The sequence below is a fragment of the Mus caroli genome, chromosome 7 (genome assembly GCF_900094665.2).
Source record: "Mus caroli chromosome 7, CAROLI_EIJ_v1.1, whole genome shotgun sequence".
Lineage (NCBI taxonomy): Eukaryota > Metazoa > Chordata > Mammalia > Rodentia > Muridae > Mus > Mus caroli.
The window spans coordinates 121,680,584-121,705,493 of NC_034576.1; the positions used below are offsets into that span (position 1 = coordinate 121,680,584).

General features: G+C 45.1%; 2 protein-coding genes across 4 annotated transcripts in view; one reads left to right on the forward strand and one right to left on the reverse strand.

The window, feature by feature from the left end:
* Pdilt (protein disulfide isomerase like, testis expressed) overlaps positions 1–2,737 on the reverse strand; it is a 32,394-nt gene extending 29,657 nt beyond the window's left edge. The window contains exons 1-2 of one of the 3 annotated variants that reach the window (XM_021167723.1): positions 2,531–2,722; positions 1,402–1,455 (exon numbers count right to left, since the gene is read on the reverse strand). In XM_021167723.1, coding sequence (XP_021023382.1) covers positions 1,402–1,455; positions 2,531–2,571 — 95 coding nt within the window. In that variant the 5' untranslated portion in view covers positions 2,572–2,722. Of the gene's footprint in view, positions 1–1,389; positions 1,456–2,530 lie in introns of all 3 variants that reach the window. The other 2 variants (XM_021167722.1, XM_021167724.1) reach the window with 2 other exon arrangements.
* A 2,441-nt stretch (positions 2,738–5,178) lies between these two features.
* Acsm5 (acyl-CoA synthetase medium chain family member 5) lies at positions 5,179–23,587 on the forward strand. Its single transcript, XM_021166548.2, has 14 exons — positions 5,179–5,457; positions 7,367–7,586; positions 9,184–9,394; positions 11,861–12,068; positions 13,979–14,122; positions 14,506–14,659; positions 15,479–15,558; positions 16,951–17,074; positions 17,830–17,910; positions 18,033–18,134; positions 20,382–20,509; positions 20,588–20,687; positions 22,145–22,264; positions 22,547–23,587. Exons 2-14 carry the CDS (start codon positions 7,386–7,388, stop codon positions 22,628–22,630), a joined length of 1,737 nt encoding a protein of 578 aa, XP_021022207.1. The 5' UTR covers positions 5,179–5,457; positions 7,367–7,385; the 3' UTR covers positions 22,631–23,587.
* The last annotated feature ends 1,323 nt before the right edge of the window (positions 23,588–24,910 follow it).

A 24,910-nucleotide genomic window follows, 5' to 3' on the forward strand; every position in this document is an offset into this window, starting at 1 on the left:
AAGTGTCCGACTTCAGAGCTCCAGGTCTGTATCACAGAAAACAGCCCCTACCAGCTGATAAGACAAGATCACTGTCTTAGTCAGTGTTCTATTGCTGTGAAGAGACACCAGGACCCCTTGTGACTCTTATGAAGAAAAGCATTTGATTGGGGCTGCCTTATAGTTTCAGAGGTTTAGTCTATTATCATCATGGTGGGGAGCATGGTAGCATGCAGACAGACATGGTGCTTTAGAAACTGAGAGTTCCACATTCAGATCCATTGACCGCAGGAAGGGAGAGCCTCTGGGGCTAGTTTGGGCTTCTGAAATCTCAAAGAAGTAACACACTTCTTGCAACAAGGCCACACCTCCCAATCTTTTCAAATAGTGCCACCCACTCCATGGTAACCAAGCATTCAAATCTATGAGCCTACGTGGCTCTTTCTTATTCAAACCACTGCCCTCACCATCAGCCTTCACCACACCCATGTGACTGGGGCAGCTAGTCCAGAGCAAGAGTGATGTCAAGACATGTCCATACCCTGAAAATCTCATCCTGGGACCCTCAGAAGTAGGACAGGTTTCTCCTTGCTCTGGGCCTGCATGTGCCAGCTCATGTAGCCTGTGTGACCCTCACCCCTGCTCCCCCTGAGGAGGTCATGCAGCATGGTGGCCAAATCACAGCTTTAACTTCCCCACTTCCAATAAGGACGTGTCCAGCAAACACTGGAAATTCCTCTTCATGTAAATGAAGTATTCTCAGCACCTCAGCCACCCCACCCCCAGCAGTCTCAGCCACACCCCCTGAATAGTCTCAGCCACACCCCCTGAATAGTCTCAGCCACACCCCCTGAGTAGTGCCACTCCTCCTGATCCTGTGGGGGCCATTTTTATTCAAACCAGCACATTCACTCATTCGTTGGTTTGCTCACTATGTATTTTTTCAAGTCATGAGCCATGCTGCCTTCCCTTCTAGGCACAGAAGACACAGGAGTGGATGAAACAGACTAGAGTGTTTATGTTCTGCTGGGAAACAAGTAGATGAGACAAAAAAGAAGATGCTGATAAGAGCTGGGAACAAGAGCAGGGAGGAAGGACTGGAAAATGATGGAGGAAAGGAACAGCATAGCATTTAAGGGAGGATGATGGTAGAAAGCTTTGTTCAGGAAACACGTGACTAAAGCAAGCAAATAAAATGAACTGTACATTCTCCAGGAGTGGAGAGAATGTAACTCCTCCTCCCAGCCATCACACGCTGCCCTTCTTGCTCTTTCTACTGAGAGCCCCCTGAAACCTAGGCTTGCCTCTGTGTCATCTCTGGCAGACCATCCTGCATCCCTGCTTGCATCTGCATCCCTGCTTGCACTGTGCCCTCAGCTGTTCTCTGCCAATGCCTTGCCCGTTTGTTACCTGGGTGCGGACCTCATTCTTTTTGTGCCTGCTTGCTCCTGTGGCCAGCATCCTTCCTGCTCAGTCCTAAAAATTCCAAACTCAGATTCAATATCAGCCCCCAGTTCAGGGGACAGTGACTATTCCTTGGTAGGAATAGCAGATGCTGAAAAGGTGTTCCTAAGCCCCTTTGTGGGATCTTCACGACCAGGATTCCACCAAGACTTCCATATCCCAACCACCATTGGCTCTTATCCAGACCATGTGATGCTTGCTGGTCATCTATTCTTTATAGTCCTCAATCCTCTGACACACACTCACAGCAGTTAGAGACCACCATTTTTAATATGAACTAGACCAAGTTGCTTCTCTTTCTGGAAAGGTTCTCATGATCTGTCAGCATGAATCATCCAAAACCTTGTGTTAGACTCTTGGCTCCAGTGTCTCTAGACCTTGTCCTTAATGCCCTGTGACCTAGGCCCCTCCCCAACTCCACCCAGGACTTTGCTTCTGCCTAGGACTTATTTATCTCACCTCCTGGTCATCCAGAGCTGAGTGTTGAGGCCCCTGCTGAGAGTATATACCACGGACACCAGAGGCCACCCCAGCTCAGATACCAGCTCTCAGGAGGGAAGGTTTCTCAAGTCACCCGGCCTCATTCACCTCCATCTATAGCACGCTGGCCTCCCAAGCACCAGTGTTTATTTCATATTCCAGTTTGTTTTTGCCAAGCTGATTAGATATTCATGATCTTCCCACCTCAACCTCCCAAGTGCTGAGATTTCAGATAATGCACGAATAGCATTGTTCATAGCTGCTTCTCCACCTCCTAGAACCACATCTGGACCTGTTTTGATGTTCGGTGAATAGTGAATGTATGGATGGCCTCATTTAATTCTTACTACAAGCCCCAAGGCCTATTTTAGTGGGTCATTCACAACTAAACAGTAAGGTTTTTACAAGAGTTTTGTTTTGTTTGTTTACAAATACTAATGCTTGAGTCTAAATCCAAACAGGTCTGGGGTGGGGTCATGCTGCTCCTATAAAGCCATTGTACTGGCCCTAATGTGTTGCATCTTTAATATATAATACACCCGACAAAAGGAAGGTCACCAGGGCAGGCTCGTCAATCAGAGAGTGGTGTTATTTGGCAAGCTCATACCTGCAAGCAGCTGGATTACTTTCGGGGCTGTCAGGCCACATGGAGCTGGGGCAATCAGGGAGGGTGCAGAAGTCTGAGGTGAAGGCTTTAAGTTTCCTCTTGTGTTGAGAGCAGGACCTGTCTGCTAATGAGTGAGCCCAAGAAACCCAGGAGCAGAAAGGAAGTTCCTGCTTGAGCACATGGAGGTCACAGCTGCCTCTGAAACTATGTTCTGAGTTCCGGGGTTCTAGAGGGCCAGGTGAGGGAGCTTTAGAAGAATGGGCCATTGTTGAGTAAGAGGGGTCTGGCCTAGCAGCCCTGTTCAAAGCATGTACCCATGGACACCAAGGACCAGAAGCCAAACTGACTGTAGGAAGCTGGCTGGCTGTGGATTGGTGTTCGAATCTTAGCACTGTCCTAACCCACGTGACCTTAAACATGGTGTTTCCTCTTTCTGAGGCTTGGTTTCCTCTGCTGTTCAATGCGGTGATATTCACTGGGTACAGAAAGGGTTAAACAAACTGATGGGTGCAAAATGAGAAGCTGAGTATATGGAAGGCAGTAAGCCCTCTCTCCCATCTCCACCACTGTCGGGTCTCTTAGACTTCCCTTTCTTCCTCTCCCTTGCTCACCTTCCTTCTCTTTCCCTCCCTCCCTTCCCCTTCTCTTCCCTTTCCCCCCTGCCCTCCTTTGCACTTGCTGTCCTGTCCTCTTCTCTTCCTCCCTCCCCTCCCCTTCTCTTCCTTTCCCTCCCCTTGTCCTCCCTTCCTTTCCCTCTGGAAGCACTGTGGAGAAAACCCAGGGCTTCGCACATACTTAGCAGCGCTCTGCCACTTCCACTGTGGAGCCACACTCCAGGCCTTCTAAGTTCCTGTCCTTGGCTGTCTTCCAGCCACACCAACCTCTTCCTTCTTCCTCAAATATGATGCCCACCTTCTTACCTCAGGGCCTTAGAGTTGCAGTCTCCTTGGTCAGGAAGCTCTTTACCCAGCAATACTCAAGACTTCTCTTGGCTTCTCTAAAGCCTAGGGACATGTCTTTCCCAGCTGCCCCTTTCCCAATCACTTTGTATCAAATGCTAACAGCCTCACCCCCTTTGGGGCCTTAATTGTCTCCTGAATTACATGTCATTTCCTTTGCTTAGTATATACTAGGCACCCAGGAAATATTTTTAAAATAATGGCTGTTTATATGATTAGTGTGTCATTGTTATGGCCAAATTTTTCACCCTTCAGCTTTCTGCTGCCCCAGCCCTTATCAAATACTGACAGACACAGGGATATTGAAATTCTATCACCTGAAGATAGCTCGTTTGTCCATATATCTGGGTGTGTAGAACATATCTCTAGAAACTGCTGCAAATTCAGGCTTGGGTTTATTGCCTAGGGCCCAGTGAAGACACTGTGGCCAAGGAAGTCAGGGAGAAAGAAATGCTGCTCACGTGGACATGGGCCAGGTTGACCTGACAAGGTCAGAGGAGGAACATGGCGTATGAATGCTACACAGCCTGTGTGACAACCCCTCATCCCCCTCTAGTGTTAAGAACAATGCTCTGAGGTCCTGTGCTGGGAGATGGGGACTTTGTCAGGTTAGATTTTATCCAAAAATACATACATACATACATACATACATACATACATACATACATACATAACATACATACATACAATAAAAAAAAGCAAAACACAGAAATCACTTTGAACCTATTACCCATGGAAAACCCCAACACAGTATCTGGCAGTGAAAAAATATTAAATGAATCTTTGCCTTTGCTACTTGAGGACTCAACAAAGAATCACGAAGTCTCCCAAATGAAGCAGTGTTCCGAGTGCAGGAGTACCAGAGTGCAGAGGACCCCAAATCTTCGTCCATGTGTCCTACTGTGCCTGTGTGAAGGGGAGGCACACTGGGAATTAACTAAAACTACACAGCATTAGAAAGGGGCCTGTCCTAGAGAGGGAGGAATGGTGGTCAGAGGAGTGGCCAAAGACTGCTGGTGGAGACAGTTCTGGTCTGAGGGAGGTCCCGGGGCTGTTCCATGTGAGACTTGAAGGTAGGATACCCTGTAGAAGGGGCATCTGGGCAGGAAGACTCGGACATGGAGCCACACTGTGCTGGAACCAATTACGGGGTGGGGTGGGGCACAAATTAACCTGTTGGAGCTTCGGAAGCTGGTTCTGGTGATAGCTACACTAATGGCATCCCAATGGCTGTGGATCAGGATGGTTTTTTGCTGCTGTTCTCAAAGAAGCAGCCTGCCTGCCTGCCTGCCTGCCTGCCTGCCTGCCATGCACCCGTATCACAGCTTTGGCTTTAACCCTTCAGGAAGTAGGGACCATTAGAAAGCTTTCTATTTGATCTCAACAGCTTTATTTAGGTAATATCCAGGTTTTTTTTTCTTTCCAGTAAATTTATGTAATTGTGCTGCCTTGGCCCCCATCCAAGAGCCATTTCATTCGCTCAAAGAATCCTGCTCACATCCTTTGCCAAGCTATTCCTTCAGGGTCACATTTTTATCTTTAAGCCCTGGGCAAAGGGTATTGGGGGTGCAGAAGGAGGCATTCAGGTGAAAAACAGATAGGACCTGGTTTTAATGTCCTTTCTGTTAAAGCAGCATAAAGCTCTCATTTGAATTCCAGGGAGCACGTGTACCAGTGTGCCAGTCCCTAGCAGGCTGACTCCAGGCCAAGGTTTATCTTGCAAGCACTGTGTGCCTGGGAAACCCTGGCAGGGAGCTGCTTTCACCAGCTCACAGTGTCCTGCCCCTCTGAAACTTGAAGCTGCTGACTTCTAACCTTATTCTCTCCAGGCTGTGCTTGGGACTAAAGCTCCCTGTCCCAATCCTGCCTTCATCGCTTCTGGGGAAATCTTCTCAGGAGCTTATAGGTCTGCCTTGCTGCTGAAGTGAAACGCAGATGCCTTTTGTGTACCTCAGATTTTAAAACAAGGTAACTGAGCAAGAAATCCTTCACTGGCACATGCCACTTACCCAAAGACCTTTGGGGATTAAATCAAGGATAGGAATTGCACAATGTGACCTTAGGAAATTGTCGGGAAAGACCTGAAGGCTGTGGAGGTCAGCCATCAAGAAGGGAAGAGTCAAAGAAACGGGTGTGAGGCAGAATACAGGAGCGATGTCCAGGAGATCCGAGGCTCTAAACCTGGTGTTAGTGGCTATGAGCCAAAGGCTGAGCCTAGACTTTTCTGGAAAGTGAGAGTCGGAAGTAACTGTTTCCCTTCTAAGCCGCCTCCTCTAATGAGGAAAGTAGAATTTGGGAGAGAGTTGTCACAGGGCTTCATGAAAAGCTTTTTGTGTAGTTCTTACCGTTGATCGAGCGTATGTTATTATACACAATAATGGGCTTCAGCGAGGCTTTTCAGACCCGGATAAAATGTGTTTTCATCCTAATCATCCTTGTTTCCACTCTTTGTCCCTTTCCATCCCCACTGATGCCCTCCTCCTCCTCCTCCTCCTCCTCCTCCTCCTCCTTCTCAACTAGTCCCTCTCTGGCATTTTTGGTTTTTTAAGTTATTATTTCCTGAACCCAGTGAGTTTAATTAGGGTTGCTTACAAGAGCATGGATAGTTTCAGGTGCATGGGCAATTTATTGATGTGAAATTGTTGTTGCTGGGTTTTTTTGTTTTTTGTTTTTTTCCCAATATGCTCTGTGCACAGTCAGCCTTCAGTGGTTGTGGGAATGGTTGTGGGCCTTTCCCGCTGTTGAAAGGTATTATCATTGTCTTACTGTTACCCTGTTCTGTTATCACTAGAGGAATTTGCCCCAAGGGACTGAAACTGAAAGTGTCCCCAGGCTACAGATATCTCTGGAACCCTGTGAACATGCAGAGTCACACTCACAGGTGGGAGCCGAGGCACAGCTCTGGGGACCACTCATGCTCCAAGGTCCCATCCCCTGAACAGCAAGGGCCTAAAACAGCCCTGCCCACTGGCAGCTCCTGGCACTTAAGAAACCTAGCTGTTGTGTTAGCCTCAAGTGCACACTCTGCTTGCAGTCTCGGTACAAAAGACAAGTGATATGTTGTTCACATGCCTGGCTAAGTACGATATATTATCTAATTTGTTTCCTTTTTACTTTCCTGCATCTCAGTGCTATAAATCTCTGTGTGGCATGTGTGGCTAGCATTTTGGCTCTACTGGGCAGAGTTGAGCTGTTTGAGATGATGTCACATACTGCACAAATTAGCTGAAATGTCCCAGTGTGGCCTCTAAAGCTATGTAATTATTTATCAGTTGAAACAGTTAAGACGTGGGCTAAGGATCTAGGGAGATAATTCAGGCAACAAAATCTTTGCCCTGCAAATATGAGGGGCTAATTCTATCCCAAAACCTACATGGAGGAGCTGGAGACAGGAGGACTCCTGGGGTGCACTGGCCAGCCAGCATAGCCTAACTGGTCAGTTATAAGACAATGAGAGATCTTGCCTCAAAGGGGGAGGGGGCAGTGCCTAAAGAACAACAGTCAAGGCTTCCATATGTACTGATCACACACACCTGAGCACACATGTGTACCTAAAAACACATACACAATCCATATACACAGACACACAAAACGCATGTTGATTGCTTTTAATACAGCAAAATTATGGTCATTGGGGGATCCCCTTGAAGGCCTGAGTTTTAAGAACTGGGCTGTGAATGGATGGTCTCAGATACATGCAGACCCTGATACAGAGAGAGGTAGGAGAGAACTTCCCATTCAGAGAAGAGACACTTCCAGTGTCACAGCAGAATGACTGTCAATATGAGCTACACTGCCACACACATGGCTGGTTACAGACTCCTTCTTGACCCAAATTCCAGAATTCAACATTATACCCTCTCCTCTTTGGTAACAGGCAGAAGTTGATAGAAGTCATGAGGTTATGGCTGAGAGGCCTGGTCTGCCAGGCTCTGAGGAGCTCCTGGGGAGTCTGCAGGATTCACACACAGCCACCACCTCCCCCGATCCCTGAGGTGGTAGCTACCTGGGAAGCCATCAGCCTGGGGAGGCAGCCAGTGCCCGAGTACTTCAACTTTGCTCATGATGTGTTGGATGTGTGGAGTCAGCTGGAAAAGGTGAGGCTCATCCTTCCCTGGTGTCCCACATGGGCATCTGAAGTCCCCCAGATACTGTGGTGAGAGTCAAGACTGTAAGATAAGCACATCTCAACACCGTGTCCTGGGAACTTGGCAAGTCCTAAAATTGAAACTGTTAGCACTAAAGCCTGAGGCCTGAAGGGGACAAATTAGACCCAGGTGGTATGAGCCAGACACGCCTTGAACCATGTGCTTAAAGTGTCACTCAGTCTGAGCCCAGATCACAGAGGACATCTGTGCCTGCTCTGCGTCCTCTTCCGATGGATTCTATAAGCAGAAGGGAGCTCGGTTATGATGATATTCTGTCTCTGGTGCTCTTCCCTTCCGAGTAGGAGAAACAGGGGCTTTAATCTCTAGAGTTTCAAGCCAAACAAACTCTTCCCTAAATTGCCTTTTGGTCATGGAGTTTTATCAAAGCAACAAACACTAACAGTTATGCAACCTTGCAGAACTTTTCAAAAAAAAAAATCAATGAGTTGTGGGTGTTTATGTAGTGATTTGTGGCTGAAGTGGGGTAATGGTTTAATTAAACAGGGAGGAACATGGGAGAGTGTAAGTCGTCTTACCTTTTACATTAAAATGTTGGTATGGGAAATTTGCTTATGTTTGCCTAATTCAACACTGAGAGGATACTTAAGTAACAAATAAAACTGACCACTCTCTGACCTACAGGGAAGGTGCGAACCTTTTGGTTTGTGTTTGACTGGTTGGCTTTTAGTTTTATGAAGGATGGTCTCATGTAGACAAGGCTAGTCCTAAATTCACTATGTAGTCAACCATGATCTTGGATTCCTGATCCTCTTGCTTCTGTCTCCTAAGTCCTAGATTTACAGGCATGCTACACAGCACCTGGTTTATTCAATGCTGAGGGCTGAACCCAGAAGTTGGTGAATGTCAAGCTAGCACTCCATCAACTGACTCATACTCTTGGCCCATTATTTTGATTTTTGAACTCAGTGATCAGATAACTTTGTTGTTGGAATTTCCAACCCCAATAAGCTCATATGAAAAACACATAATGTTATTATAATTATAAGCTATAAGCCTAGATTGGGCAGATCTAACACTATACTAACTTATTCCCCAGCTATAAGACCCCTTACTACTCGTGGTTTCTCCTGGCCACATAGTTCTTCATCATGGCTTCCTCCTCCTCTTCTTCTGTCCTTTCCCCTTCCTCTCTCATCCTCTTCTATCTTTCCACCCACCCCCACTCTCAAAACTTCCATCCCACCTTTCCCCTCCACTGCCCCATCACAGGCTCTAGCTTTCATTGAGCAGTTAAAGTGGGGAGATGGTTCCCATGAGATCACCTGAGTATGTGATGGGCTGCTCATCAGGGACAAGCCTCTTGAGGAAGCAGTATTAACATGAGAATACAAACAGCACCAGGATAACCCGCAACATTTCCCTCTTTTATTCTTCAATTAAAAAGGCCCCTTCTTCTATGGTAACAAATAATATATAGGAGGAACTACTCAACACAACGCCTGTAAAAAGGTTTTTCTTAAAAAACAAATGAGCAAAACCACTCAATAATGGTTTCTGTTTTTCCCTGGCTGCACCCACTGTCCAGACAGGGCACCGGCCCCCAAATCCTGCATTCTGGTGGGTGAACGGCTCAGGAACAGAAGTCAAGTGGACATTTGAGGAGCTGGGGAAGCAGTCCAGGAAGGCAGCCAATGTCTTACAGGGTGTGTGTGGCCTGCAACCTGGAGACAGAATGATGCTGGTGCTTCCGAGACTCCCAGATTGGTGGCTGATCAGCGTGGCTTGTATGCGAACAGGTCAGTGAGCAAGGTTAGCACTCCTTCCATAGAACTGAGACTACTCACCAGAGCTTTGCGGTTCTCACCAATCACAAGATTTGGAAGATGGAACAAAGGGAATCTCACATGGGGTTCACTCTTCCTTTACCCAGCAGTCACAGACCAGATTGCATACAGTAGACAGACAATGACATGAGAAAAAAAAAGAGCCGGGCAGTGGTGGTGCACGCCTTTAATCCCAGCACTGGGGAGGCAGAGGCAGGTGGATTTCTGAGTTCGAGGCCATCCTGGTCTACAGACAAGTTCCAGGACAGCCAGGGCTACACAGAGAAACCCTGTCTCAAAAAACAAAAAACAACAACAACAACAACAACAAAAGACAACTGCTTAGTAAGGGTCGAAGCATAAGGAGTCCTGCAGTTTTTTTTAAATACCTACTATGTGCTGGGAACTGTGATAAGAGTTTTGTTTCTGATTAAAAAAAAAACTTTTGGTCAGAGTGTTATTTATATTTGCTACCAAATATCTCACTTTTGCCTACCTACAACTTTTATTGATACGCAAATAAAATAACTCACAGTCACATTTAATGTTATCATTTTCGGTGGAGCCTCTATTCCAATACAGCAGATAATATCAAAGCTGTTATTAATACAGTTCTGCATCCCTACATTTTCCTCATACACTCTTGTCAAGTAACATTGAGTGACTTCCTCTTCTTGACAGTTCTGGCTGTTGATCGTCTTCCTGGGCCTCAGTTCCTAAGGCAGAGCAAACAAATGGCTTGTGTGGGGTGTGATATCAGAGAGGTATAATGAAGACACACAGCAGGGCTGGGGGCTAGCTTACAAAGACCTGAGTTTGATCCCCAGAGCCCATGTTAAAAAGAAAAGAGGCCAAGTGTGATGAGACATATTTATAATCTCAGCCTTGGGGAGGCAGAGACAGGTAGATCCCTAGCCCTCAACAGCTAGCCAGTTTGGGCCACGAGGCAGGTTCCAAGGCAATGAAATATCATGTCTCAAAAAGAAGGTAGATGGTGCTTGAAGAGTGACACCTGAGGTTGTCTCTTGACCTCCTCCAATCACACACATGCACACATAGCACACACACACACGTACACATAGTACACATAGCACACACACACATGTATACATAGTACCCAAACATACACATGCATAAAAGAACACAATTCAACCCAGAGTGCTCACACTGGGCACTAAATTGTGTAAGCGTTTGGGTGACAGGGCAAAGGGTAGCGAGGCCGTGGACTTGGCTCTCAAGCTGTGCTGAAGTGACCTTTCCTCTGCTTCTTGCTCTCACTAGTTGTTTTTCTCCATGAATGAGAGTGTTGAACTTGATGGAAAACACTAATAATTTAGTGTTAAATTATTTTTATGCACTCTGAGATACTGAGGGTTTTCAAATGGCAAGTCTGCCCCCATCCCTACCCCTCTCCTTGGAGGTAGATGGACTCTGCCACCCTTAGCATAGCTTTGGTTGAAACAATGTGGGTGTTCTAGAGTCCCTGCCTACTATACCTCCTTTATTAGCAAATGACCCATATACAACACAGGATTTATTGCATCATTTTATTTGAAAGGCATGAGAAACCACTGAACTAAGGAGTTGTTACAGTGGTGCAATATAATCTTTTCAAGATCACAGACTCTCAGTGTCTTAGGGCTCCTATTGCTGTGATGGATCACCATGACCAAAAGTAACTTGGAGAGGAAAGGGCTTATTTGGTTTTACACTTCTACATCATAGTCCATCACTGAAGGAAGCCAGGACAGGAATTCAAACAGGTCAGGAACCTGAAGGCAGGAGTGGAGGCAGAGGCCATGGAGCAGTGCTGCTCACTGACTTGCTCCTCATTGCTTATTCAGCCTGCTGTCTTATAGAACCCAGGACCACCATCCTGGGGATGGCACCACCCATAGTGGGCTGGACCCCTTTCCCCAACACCACTATTTAAGAGAATGCCCTACAGACTGGCACGTAGACTGATCTTATGGAGGCATTGTCTTAAAAAGGGGGTTCCCCCTTTCACGTGACTCTAGCGTGTGTCAGGTGACACGCCTAAAATGTGACTCACCTAAAATGCCAAAGAGGAATAAAGTCAGCATGGACAAGCAGGTTTAACACTGCTTTAGCTCTGCAAATCCAGCTGTACTACACATTTGCTATGTATTCTTGGGCAAGACATTTGATTTAGTTAAGGCAGGAAAATCTAAAGACCTAGACTATTCAAATGGATGGTGTGTTTCTCACAGCAGCATGCATTTCTGAGCATTGTGAGAACTGAGTGAGACACAGCCTTGACAGGTCATACCACAGGCAAGTACTGTGCATTTTGGGATTTCGTTATTTCCATTATTGTTCCCTCAGACGTTCCCACCCTCCTCAGCTACTTGCTTCTCTGACCTCTACATTCGGATCTTCCTTCTCTCCTCACAATTTCTCTTCTCTGTGTGACCCAAGGTGTGGTCATGATCCCAGGAGTCTCCCAGCTGACAGCAAAGGATCTCAAGTACCGGCTGCAGGCTGCCAGGGCCAAGTCCATCGTCACCAGTGATGCCCTAGCTCCGCAAGTGGATGCCATCAGTGCCGACTGCCCCTCCCTCCAAACCAAGCTTCTGGTGTCTGACACCAGCCGTCCAGGCTGGATCAATTTCCGAGAACTCCTGAGGTACATTGGAACCCTCCAGGACAGTAGCAACGAGATAGGCTTTGAGCATTTTCTTTTTACAGCAGCAGAGTTGAATACAAGGGGACTGAACCAAATAGATACTGGCCAGAGACATCACCCTGTGAACTCCTCAATGTACAAGGTCACTCAGTTAATGGGTGTGTCACTGTATCCCAGTGTCCTCTAACACAGTGGCAAAGATTGTTGGAATTCTTAGCCAGAGTGTATAAGTTAAACTTTATGATACATTTAGTTCACAGAAAGCTGTTAATAATGAAAAGGCTGCCGTATATTGGTGCTTGCGGTATGCCAGGCTTGCCGAATGCCTGGACCTGTGCTAAATAAGCATTCCGCTGCATTCATTTGTGCAGGAAGGGATTTAATCATGCCTGCTCTGTGGCTGACATTGCCTTTGGTGCTCAGAACACTGTACTAAGGAAGAAATCATCTTGCTTAATCCTTGAAAGGAGCCCCCCACAAGGTGCAATTTTATTTTTATGGGCAAAAAAAAACCAAACAGTCTTGAACCGAGAAGTGACTCACCTAAAATGCCAAAGAGGAATAAAGTCAGAATTAGGGCACAGCCACTGTTACTTTGCTTTGTAACAAGGATGTGGCAGGCATTGATCTGTGAATTTGAGATATTTTGTCCAGAGCAGAGACCAGAATGCTTGTCCTGGTGGCTCATACCTGTCATCCCAGGACTCTGGATTTCGAGTTTGAGGTCAGCCGGAAGTACAAAGCCAGACCCTGCCCCAAATAAAGTTAAAAAGAAAACAAAACAAAGATAGAAGATTCCCCCCCAAAAAAGAAGCCACTGAGAGCTGGACTCCTGAGCCTGGAGTGCCCACCTCTGTGAGCAGATGCCCCTGAATAAATAAAAATGTGTGTACTTCGGCATCTGACCTACTTAGCCAGACATACCTGAACCAGATGCCCAGGACTCCCCATCCCTCAGGTGAGTTGTCAGGTTAACCCAGATATATCTTTTTTAATTTCAGTTTTCATTAAAATTATCTGAGCTAAAAAAAACAAAAAACAAAACAAAACAACAACAACAACAAAAAAAAACAAGGTTCTGATTTCATTTTGCCCAAGGTGGAGCACAAGTAACAGAATTGCTTTTAAAAATTAACTCAGAGATCACAAGACACAGCCAGGCCTGAGAAGCAGGAACTAGCTGAGTCTTCAAATCCCAGGACTTTGGGAAATTACCTAATCTCAAACCCCTAATTTTTGAGAAAACATTTAGAAAAGAATTCCTCTATATTGTGTTCACGGATGGACAGAATTACACACATGAGAGTGCATGTGTCCTATCATAAAGTCCTCAAAGAAGTAGGTAGGGATCTGTGTGTGTGTGTGTGTGTGTGTGTGTGTGTGTGTACTTGTTCATGTAGGTGTATGCATGTATGTGTAAGCCAGAGGTTAACATTAGGTGTTTTGCTGTTTTACTATTCACCCCTTTGTTTCCTTGAGACAGGGTCTCACCCTGAACCTCTAGATAGCTAGCTATCTAGATTCTAGCTCACCATCTAGATAGAATGGCTGTCCAGTGAGCTTCAGGGATCTTCCTGTCTGCATCTCCAAGCCTGAGATTACAGATACAAACAGTATCGTATGTAGGTACTAAACTCATGCCCCAAACCGCTTTGTACTGTTCTGACTGAGCTATTTACTCAACCTTTGTGGATCTCTCAAATAAGTCATTTGGGCATTTTGAGCTTCAGTTTCCTTGGCTATAAAATAGTTATAGAGATAGTACCTATCTATGAAGGTGTCTGCAGATAGCACAACACTCCACATAGCACCACATACATGATGTGTTGAAACAGTCCTACCACTGTTACATCTTTGGGACTGCTTGGGGTGTTGTTTTAAGTGTCTCTTCCTATCCTTGCATTCTCAAGAGCGGCTTCTCCAGAGCACAACTGTGTGAGAACCAGAAGTGGAGATTCGGTGGCTATCTACTTCACCAGTGGAACCACAGGGGCCCCCAAGATGGTGGAACATTCCCAGTCCAGCTATGGATTGGGTTTTGTGGCCAGTGGAAGGTATTGGAAGAGTTTGTCTTGAAGGTCTGAAAACAAGGTGGGTGAGTGAAGAGAGAGGAGAGGGTGAAGGAGAAAAATATGGAAATGGAGGTGAGAGAGGAAGCAGAGAGTTAGTCAGGTAGGGCCTTGAAGGCTTTTCGTTGAGAAAGCACAGGACCCGTTCCTTTAACTTGTCTACCTAGCCTATAACACAAGTACAAAGAAAGTGCTGAGCAAGCATTTGTTGCCCTCACAGTTGAGTTGATGGGTCTTGTCTAGATTTGATGAGCTTAAGTGGTACTTTCTGCAATCTGAGCTCCAAATAACGAGGTGTGAACAGTATTATCCATTCTAAAGGTGGGGGCTTTTATAAGGATGCTCTGACTTCCTCTCATTTTTGGCAGGAGGTGGATGGCCTTGACTGAGTCTGACATATTCTGGAACACAACTGACACTGGATGGGTGAAAGCAGCCTGGACCCTCTTCTCTGCCTGGTCCAATGGAGCTTGCATTTTTGTGCATGAACTGCCCCGAGTTGATGCCAAAACTATTCTAAATGTAAGAAGAAAAATCTAGTGCTGGGTTTCTGAGCTTTGCACATGTTGGGTAAATGTCCTATCATTAAACGCAACTTCTCCAGGCCTTGTTTTGAAACAGAGTCATACTATGTAACCCAGGATAACCTTGAACCACAGGTCTTCTGCATTTGAGTCCCAAGAATGGAGGTTACAAGTGTATGCCATGCTCTGAAACATCTCTTGTGTCCTGGGTGTGAATGAGATGAATGGGATGCGTGTTTTAAGTGACATGAGAAATGTAGGAATCTAATGACAAATTCACTCAGAGCCTTTGTAATCTGGTTTCCTCACCCCCAACCTCCAATCATTACCTGTGATCAAAATAGATCTGTAGGCACGAAAGCATTTCATCTCTCCACACTTTATCAAAGCCTCTTACTGCACGCTGCACCTCTCTTTCCATCACCCTCTTCCCTATGCTCTTGTCAAAACACAAGCTATTTGTCAAAACTTTAGGTGAAATCCGAAGTCTAGTCCCCAGAGAGTGTGCCACTCAAGAGAGAGAGGTAAGAACATTTAAGACAGAAGCTGTCCTCTTTCTATCATTGAATGACTCAAGTGACTCCCATCATGTCAACAGGATGCTATTGGTCCCAAGGACCACTCTTGGAGCAGTCTAAGAGGAGACCCCCAATAAAGGAACAAATGTTAGGAGGTGGCTCGTGGAGGTTATTTGACATAGAGATGTCTTGCATGGTTTTCTACTCTGCTTTGTCAATGAGACTGTGAAGACCCATTACACCCATTCCATTTCACCTGAGTGTCTCTGGGAAAACTTTCCTCCTCTTGTTTTGCTTAGACTCTCTGCAGGTTCCCCATAACCACCCTGTGCTGTGTCCCAACCCTCTTCCGGCTGCTTGTACAAGAAGATCTGACAAGGTACAGCCTCTGCTTGTCACTTACAGGGTCCTCATGTGAGGACTCACGTGGAAATCCATCCACCTTTCAATCCAATTCTTCTCCCTGTTTCTCTGTCTTTGTCTTCCTGGGAGTTGCTTCACCTCTGTCTCTTTCTACAACTTCATGTGTCTCTCTTTGTCACTATCTGCTGTTTCATTCACACTCCCACGTATCTTACATTAAGATTTTAAACATAATTTTATGGATCTTCAGAATTCATACCCAGAGAAAACTGAAAGGATTTAAGGCAATCCAAAATTTTAACACTTGAGGTAAACTGTGTCACCACCATATACCACACCCACAGGCTAGTTCCTTAGCCATTTCTGTGACTTGTGTCACAGAGATTGTTGGATTTCTACTAACCATCTATTGAATAGGATTGGTAGCCAAGGATTTTTCATTTGCTTAGACTAACAAGCTCACTCACTCCATCTCCCAACCCAAATTAACCCAAGCCAGCCATTCCTAGGAATCTGCCTTGGGATGCTGAAATGAAGTTGACAACACTGTGGATGACTCTTACCCTGGGCAAATCCCAACAACATCCACTAGTTGGGCTGGGCTATTTGCAGGGATATTGGGTGAGTCCCCCCATCTTTCAGTAACTTACCGATCCCAACCATGTTTCCCACATCTATCCTCTCCCAAGGTAATGTCTTCCTTAATCATACTCTCTGGCCATTAAATACTCTAAAGAAGGGAACACTTGCATGATTTTAAATGTATTCCTCTGAATATAAGAATCCATCCCATTCATTCCTTTCTTGTGAATATTTCCACACTGTTATTTTGTCAGGAAGCAGTCCCTGGGTAATTCTTCAAGACCCATTAGATGCTGCTTAGCAATACTAAGTACTTGAATTAAATCAGTGCAATACAACTAGGAGAAGAAAATAATCCAAAATGTATTTATATTTAGTGTAATTTTTGAACTGACGGGTTGCTATTTATTTAATATCTCTGGGAATTTTACACCCAGTCTTCACAATTGGGGAATTCTTAGAAGGCTATTTTTAATCTATTAAAAATTCTATTGATTTATTACTTTCAATCAGACCATTGCCTCTATGGATTTTTTCAGTCAGTTTGTTTTTAGGTAGATTAATTTAGACAATCCACTGTTGTGCCCAGACCTATCATATGAATCTGATTGTAGCCCAAATTTGGATAGGATTAACTTGCCACTGTGGACCATAGCTGCAGAGAGAGATTGGATCCCTTGGAGCTGACTGTGGGACAGAAGGGAGCTTACCTTCTAGTGACTTCAGAGCTCTGGACCTCTAACAATGCTAGGGGTGTGGGGAGGTATGGGGGGGCTAGGTAGGAATGTTCATGACATAGATGGCCTTGTCTCCCTGCTTGTGAAAGGTACAAGTTCCAATGTCTGAGGCACTGTTTGACGGGTGGAGAGGCCCTCAACCCTGATGTGAGGGACAAGTGGAAGAGCCAGACAGGCCTGGAGCTCCATGAAGGCTATGGACAATCAGAAACAGTGAGTTGGTGTCTCAGGCCACATCATCAGAGCCCTCAGCCCATCACTGAGGATCACAGCAGTTCCTTGCCTCTCCCTGACACCTGTCTGAAACTGCCCTGGCTCTAGGGCACTGAAACTGGTAGGGAATACTATTAGCCATGCCTCCTTTTGGTTTTAAGGTAGTCATGGGTAATTTCCCATACACCATGGCCCTGCAAAGTAGCTTTCCTCATGCTGTCCATGATTGCTCTTTCTGTGGCTATGACAAACTATCTGGCAGAAACAAAGAGATCCGTCATCACACCCATGTTCAGACTAGTCTCCCCTTCGCAGAGACACAGTACCCTCTAGAGGATTCTAAATTCAATCCAGTTGACAATAAAGATTCATAATTTATAAGATTCATAAGAGCAACTCATAATTGCTCAAGGAAGCTGTCACCCCAGAATAGCCCACGCTGTCATTTTTAGTAAAATCTTAAGCAATGAACCCTATAGCCATCTTAGCAAGATGCAGAAGTGAGTGAATCTTTGAACTAAATGACACAATTTAGGTTCCATCTGTGAACAGCATGAGTGCCTCATGAAGGCTTGTTGGCCATGGAAAAGACAATTTAAAAATTAAGGAAAAGGAAAGAAAGGGTATGAACATGAGGGAAAGAAAAGACAGAAGAAGAAAGAGAAGGAAGGAGAACCAGATGGCAGGTGAGAGCAAGCATGGACCAGGAAACAATAGGATGAGGCTCCCCCTGGTTGACACTGGTTTCTCTCCAGGTCGTCATCTGTGGCAATTCAAGACACTCAACAATCAAGTCTGGATCTATGGGGAAAGCAAGCCCACCTTACGATGTGCAGGTAGGCAGCCTCTGCTGATGGTGCACAGAGCAATTTATGTTCTGGGGGATACAGGGTGAGCTTTTGGGTACCGTCACTGTATAAAGGATGCTCAGATGTCATGCTAACCCCCCCCCTTTTAGATTGTAGATGAGGAGGGCAATGTCCTGCCTCCAGGAAAAGAGGGAAATATTGCTGTCCGAATCAAGCCTACTAGACCCTTCTGTTTCTTCAACTGCTATCTGGTAAGCTGTCGGGAACAGCTGTGAGGAGTCATAGCAATCACTGCATGCCAAACCTTGAGAAGCACATTTTGTAAATATCCATGGTGTAACCCTTGTAGTAACTGCATTAAGTTGGTTGTTACTGTTATTGATCAGGGACACTGCTGTTAATAAGGAAGGTACAAAAGTGGAATGGCTTATCTAGTGCCACATAACTTATATGCAAGGTCCTACGTTTAGACAAGAGTGTGTTGAGAACACAAACTCATGGCAATCTCATCGTGATTAAAAGATAGGAAATGTTAAGTTCAAGGAAGCGAAGGTTTTTACCAAAGAGCCAGCTATAAGGTGGTGTCCGAACAAGTTTTCACGATGTTCCTTTTGGTTTGTTGGTTGAACTTGTATCTTCAGATTTCAGTTCAAGGTTCCAAAATAAGATAGTAATTATCTATCCTCTAGACATACTTTGGCTGGAATCTCTTCATATTCTTTTCTGTAAAACTCTCAAACCTGGATGTGCATTTGAAACACCCTGGTCGCTTCAACTGTTCCTGATGCCTACTCCTCACTTAAACCAAATCAACTAAATTTTGGAATGATGAGGGTCAGGCCACTGGGTAATTTAAAAGAGCTGCCAAGGATTAAGAACTACTTGTCACAGAGATACCACGTAGCCCATATACTAAGCTGACTGAATGTGCATTTTAGAATCAACTTGTCAAAACTCATGAAAACATTTCTTAGTAATTTAATTAGATTTTACATTAAGTCTACAAATTAACCCAGAAGAATCTGACTTTCCACTCACTCTTTCTAATTTTCTTACACTAAATAATATTGTGTGTGTGTGTGTGTGTGTGTGTGTGTGTGTGTATTTGGGTGCATGTATGTGCCAGAACATGTGCGTGGAGGTCAAAGGACAGCTTGGGGAAGTCAGTTCTCTGCTTTTACCATGTGGGTTTGTGAATTGAACTCAGATGATCAGACTTTGATAGCAAGCATGCTCCACTGCACCAGATCCTTCTCGTTCTTTCTGTCTTTCCATTTGTTTATATCTGCTTTCGTGTTCTGTAGACTAGTAAGAGCACCAGGCCTCTACCTTATAGACTATTGTTAAGATACACATTTTAGATATTCATTAATCGTCTAGCTTTTTGTCAAAATGTATTTTTGGATATAGATAAAATTTACTTGTTTAAAAAAAAAAACATGCACCCATGGCAGGTGTACAGTCCAGTGACTTCTGAAAATGTGTATACCTATGTGGCCACCTCTGACGTTAAGTCATGAACACTGCCCTAACCTTTCACTGCTCCATGCCGTCCTTTACATTCAACCCTCTCTACCTCAGAAGCAACTGGTAAATTGCTTCTATATAGTAATTTTGTTTTCTTTTTAAAATCTATACATGGAATCATAAAAGATCCATTTTTTTGTACCTTAGACTCAGGATAATTTATTTGCCAGTCAGCTATTTTTCTATATGCATTAGTAAGTTTTTCTTTCTATTAAATAGTAACTTTTTCTTTAGAATTTTTGGAATTGGGCTGCAGAGTTAGCTTTGTAAGTAAAGCATCTACCTTGCAAGCTTGGGGACCTGAATTTGAATCCTCAGAATCCACCCACCTAAAGCTCCACCCAGTGGCAGGAGGGTCCGAAATCCCAGTTCCTAAGAGGAGATGAGGACAAGAGAGTCCCTGGACGCTCATTGGCCAGCTAGTCTGGTGCGTGCAGTGCAAACAAAGAACAAAAGACCCATCCAGAACAAAGTCAGGACTGACACCCAAAACTGTTTCTGACCTCCACTAATGGCACTTGTCCACATTCACACACACACACACCAACACACATGTGCATGCATGCACGCACACACACACATACAAGTAATCTTAGAATCATATCTTCACTTTTTTCTTTACTCTCACTGGGGTTTCAAGCCATTTACTTTCTATTTTCTAGTCTCAGTGTTCTTGCTTACCCAGCACCAGTGGCCCTGTGTATCCCCTCCTGAGTTCACCTCTTCTAAGGATGCTCATGAGTGGGTGCCCTGGATCCCACCTGGCCGCTCTCATTTAATGAAAAGAAAGAAGGGACATTACAAGTCTACAGGACTACAGCCTCCTGTGCTCTGGGAAATTCTGGACAGCTTAAACCCTGAGAACCAATAGAGTACCTGTTGAAGGGTGGCTGACCCCCGGTGTGCTCCCCAGTCAGGGACTGGCCTCGGTGGTTGCTCCCAAGTGATCATGAACTTCCCTCATCTTCTAGGACAATCCCGAGAAGACAGCAGCATCAGAGCAAGGAGACTTTTACATCACTGGGGACAGAGCACATATGGACGAGGATGGCTACTTTTGGTTCTTGGGGAGAAATGATGATGTAATCAACTCTTCAAGGTCAGGTTAGCTCTTCCTCTCCTTGAGCGCCCATAGGGGAAGGGAAGCCATGTGAAAGAGTTTGCTTTTCTCTTCCAGCTACCGGATTGGTCCTGTTGAAGTAGAGAGTGCACTTGCTGAGCATCCAGCTGTCCTGGAGTCTGCTGTGGTCAGCAGCCCAGACCCCATCCGGGGAGAGGTAAGCCTTCAAGCAAGAACCGAACCTCATTGTTTTCTACTTGTCAGCACCCAAAGGAACAAGGGGAATGCGGAATGGTAGATCCCTCCTTTGGTCTCAGCCTGCCCCTCAAAACCACAAAGCTGAGACTCCACCCGCAGTCACACATTCCTTCTGATTAACCTCCTTTAGAATCATAAATATACTCTACAAAAACAAGATGGGAAATTAGTTTTACTTGGACAGCAGACAATCCCAGCAATCCAAACACAGTCTGAACACACACTGGTGTATATAATAGGTGCTCAATAAATGTTTAATAGTAATCATAGTATGAGATAGCTCTTCTTGTCTGAACAGAAAATGATAGTGAGCTCACACCTTTGGGAAGTATGCAAAGAAAACTACCCCTTAGCAAAAGCTTGAGAGGTATGCAGAGTTTGATGTTGCTGTAGACCTGCAACCAAGTGGCCTTTTAAGCTCTTCCATTGCTATCAGAAAGTGTTTTTTACTTTATTTTGAGGTTATAATATAATGACAACATTTCTACCTTCTTTTCCCTTCCCCTAACTCTCCCATATACCCCTTCTTGCCCCCTTTCAAATTCATGACCTTTTCTATCATTAATTGTTATTACATGTATACATGTATATGTTTTATATATATGTTATATATGTATATATACATGTATATGTTATATATAACATGTATATGTTATATATATATATATAAACTGTGTGTGTGTGTGTGTGTATGAATAAATGTGCACATGTATCACAGCACATGCGTGGAGGTCAGAGGACAACTTGCAAGAGTAAAACCATTTAGGTTCCATATAATGAGCTCAGGTCATCAGGCTCAGCCTCAAACACATTTACCCTCTGATCCATCTCAACAGCCTAGAAATTGTGTTCTGAACAGTTGTTCCCTCTTATCAGGAGGCAAAGTCCAGGAGAAACCTGGGCAGACAAAGCCAAGGCACAGAACGCCCCTTGGCATGACTGAAACAGAAATGATATAGTTCCATGTTTGCTGATGGGAAACTTACATGCAGCACTCTCCAAAGACCAGAGGCCCTTGAATGGGGCTGTATTTTTTTCAGTTCCACCTGAACAGCCTTTCCTCCTCTATCCTCCTGCAGAAAAACCAGGAAGTAAATGGCTATTGTCATTGGGAAGGTACTTCCTTCAGCGTCTTTGCATCTTATGGGAATCAGTGTTGGCTTCTAATGAAGCCATTGTAAGTATGGCATGGAAGATGAGGCTCCAGAATGATTCCATAAAAGCCAATGCTTCAGTACTTCAGTATGTACAGGCAGGAAACAGGGAAAACAGTGTTGTTTATGCCACTGTCTGTGCTTGAAGATCTAGTAGCACCCTCATGTTTAAGTTTAAGTAGGCATAAAGGCACACAGCTAGCTTGAAGAGAAAAACATCATAACTGAAGGCTTGATCACTTCTGCGGTTCTCTCCCTGTAGGTGGTAAAGGCATTTATAGTCCTTTCTCCAGCCTATGCATCTCATGACCCAGAAGCCCTGACCAGGGAACTCCAGGAGCATGTGAAGACAGTGACTGCTCCATACAAGTACCCCAGGAAGGTAAACACCAGGGTTCTAAGACATAAGCTGGGGAACCAAATGGATCCCTGCTCCCTGGCCTGGCCTCCTGGGCCAGGCTCTGCCCTGAAGATGCACATACCCCAGTTGATACTTCAACCTTATTTGCTCCAAACACTAGCAGTTTTAACTGTTTTCACATGGGGAAAACCCTAAATTGTGGGAGCTTTCCAAAGAAGTAGTGAAAGTAACAAGTCAAGACAACTGTCCCTCTGGGAAATAATTGTTTCTAAGTGTGATTGTATGTGTTTGCTTGGTCTCCAGGTGGCTTTTATTTCAGAACTGCCAAAGACGGTTTCTGGAAAGATTCTAAGGAGTAAATTGAGAAACCAAGAGTGGGGGAGATGAAATGAAACCCAAGAGAGATGCTGCGATGCACTGAAGGTTCTGAAGGAGAAGGAAGTGGGGCAGGCCAGCTCCTCCTTGGAGTACTATCCCTTCAAAGAATAGATATCAAAGATGGTCGGCTTTCAAATGTGCATTTTGGGATAATGCTGGAAAATGTAAGAGCATCCCTGGTCCAGAGCTCACAGACACTGTCCAGTTCAGCAAATGCCCTACAGCTTAGCTTCCCTCTCTGAAGACATCCTCAGCATTGCTTTTACCAAGAGAACTCTGTTGTTCCTGGGACAGACAAATCGGCACCGCCTTAGGGCATCCTTGGCCTCATTATGCCAGTGGGAATGAATGTGACCCTTCGGATGAAGTCATTTGGCAACAGCATCTGGATCAAAACATTGACCGTCATACCCTTCCATTTAGACACACTTTTGGGACTCACTGTAAAGAAAAGATTCGAAATGCAGATAACATTTGATATACAAAGATATTCAGTGAGATAGTGTTTAAAACTGAAAACACACACAACCGCCAAAGCAATAGAGAAATAATTAAATCAATCAACAATGTAACTATTGAAGAACTTAGGCATAGCCTACATCCTGGATGGGGGAGGGGGAACATAAGCTACACTGGGAAGCTGCTATGAGGAAACACTGGAGACATGAGTGCTTCCCCTTAGACACTTGCCATCTCCCAGGTTTTCTTAAGAAGTAGAAACATCTAATTTAATGAACAAGTTATTTTAGAGGGCAATCTTTTCTCCTGGGCCTGGGAGATGGTGCTAATCATAAAGTTCCTCCTGGGTGATACATGAACACCCAATGTTCAGATCCCTGATAGCTATGTAAAAGGCATCTGTGGCTATGCACATCTGTAACCTCAACCTTATCGGGAGAGGAAAACAAGAAGATCCCAAGCGCTTGCTGGCTAGCCAGCCTAGCCAATCAGTAAGCTATGTGCTCATTGAGAAGCCCCATTTTTTTATTGGCTATTTTATTTATTTACATTTCAAATGTTATCCTGCTTCCCGGTCTCCCCTCCACGCACATCCCTCCCATTCCCCCTTCCCTTTGCCTCTAAGAGGGTGCTCCCCACCACCACCCATCCACTCCTGCCTCACTACTCTAGCATCCCCCTTTGCTGGGGCAACAAGCCTCCATAGGACCAAGCACCTCCCTCCCATTGATGCCAGATGAGGCCATCCTCTGCTACATATGTAGCAGGAGCCATGGACCCACCCATGTATACTCTTGGTGGTGGTCTAGTCCCTGGGAGCTCTGAGGGGTCTGGTTACTTGATACTGTTGTTCTTACATGGTTGTAATCCCCTTCAGCTCCTTCAGTCCTTCCCAGTCTCTTCCACTGGAGTCCCTAGGCTCAGTCCAATGGTTAGCTGTGAGTGTCTGCATCTGTCTTAGTCAGGTGCTAAGAAGCCCCAAAAGTTAAGATGATGAACAATAATAGAAAATGGGAACATTGACCTCTGGTCCTGACATGCATGTGCACATCCATGGATGTAGGCACTCCTGTGTGTGTGTGTGTGTGTGTGTGTGTGTGTGTGTGTGTGTGAAGTTGCTGTGAGAAGCTATATTCACATATCAGCTCCCTAAAAGAAACAATCTTCCCAAACCATCTCCATGCCTCATGTCTAACTCTCTGTTCACAAATTGTTGCTCAGTCCTTGAGTAATAAATATCCCAGGGCACAGTGTCAAGAAGCCATGTTCTTCCAGACCCTGAATCAAGAAGGTGTGGCTCTGGATGGATGAGACTAACCACAAAAGGGAGAAGCTAGTGGAGACAGAAAGCAATGCCTGCGACTTCTACCCAAATCCCAGCATTTCTCCTCACTGGTTAATATGTATTTCTTGAGCACCTGCTCAGAGTTGGAGCCTGTGAAATGATAGCAAGCAAAGTCAACCTGCAAAGGTCTGCTAAGGCAATTCCCAGGATGGGTTGGCTCCAACAGCAAAGATCTGTTTCCTTGGTTCCAGGGGTAACTGTAACATCAAAGTGCTGGTAAGTCAGCTCCATCCTGAGGTTTCTCTTCACATTGCAAGTGTTTCCTCTGTCTTGTGCCTCGAAGCTCTTCTCTCATACCAGCAAAGAATACATATATCCTTACTTCTCAACTTCCTCCTTATTTAAGGACACCTGTCACTTCCTGCTACAAAAGGGCATTTGGATGCTCACGGCTTGTAGCCTTCCAGCGGCCATGGAGAATTAGGTCTACCTGAAAGGGGGACTGGAAATGAAAAAGGACAGGGTGTGAGAGAAGGATGAAGCCA

Bases quoted from the DNA above. Each gene is read 5' to 3' on its own strand.
- Acsm5 (XM_021166548.2), top strand. From the start codon at position 7,386: ATGAGGTTATGGCTGAGAGGCCTGGTCTGCCAGGCTCTGAGGAGCTCC. The intron at 14,123-14,505 runs GTATTGGAAGAG...CATTTTTGGCAG, and splicing joins GGTTTTGTGGCCAGTGGAAG to GAGGTGGATGGCCTTGACTG. The intron at 18,135-20,381 runs GTAAGCTGTCGG...CTCATCTTCTAG, and splicing joins GTTTCTTCAACTGCTATCTG to GACAATCCCGAGAAGACAGC.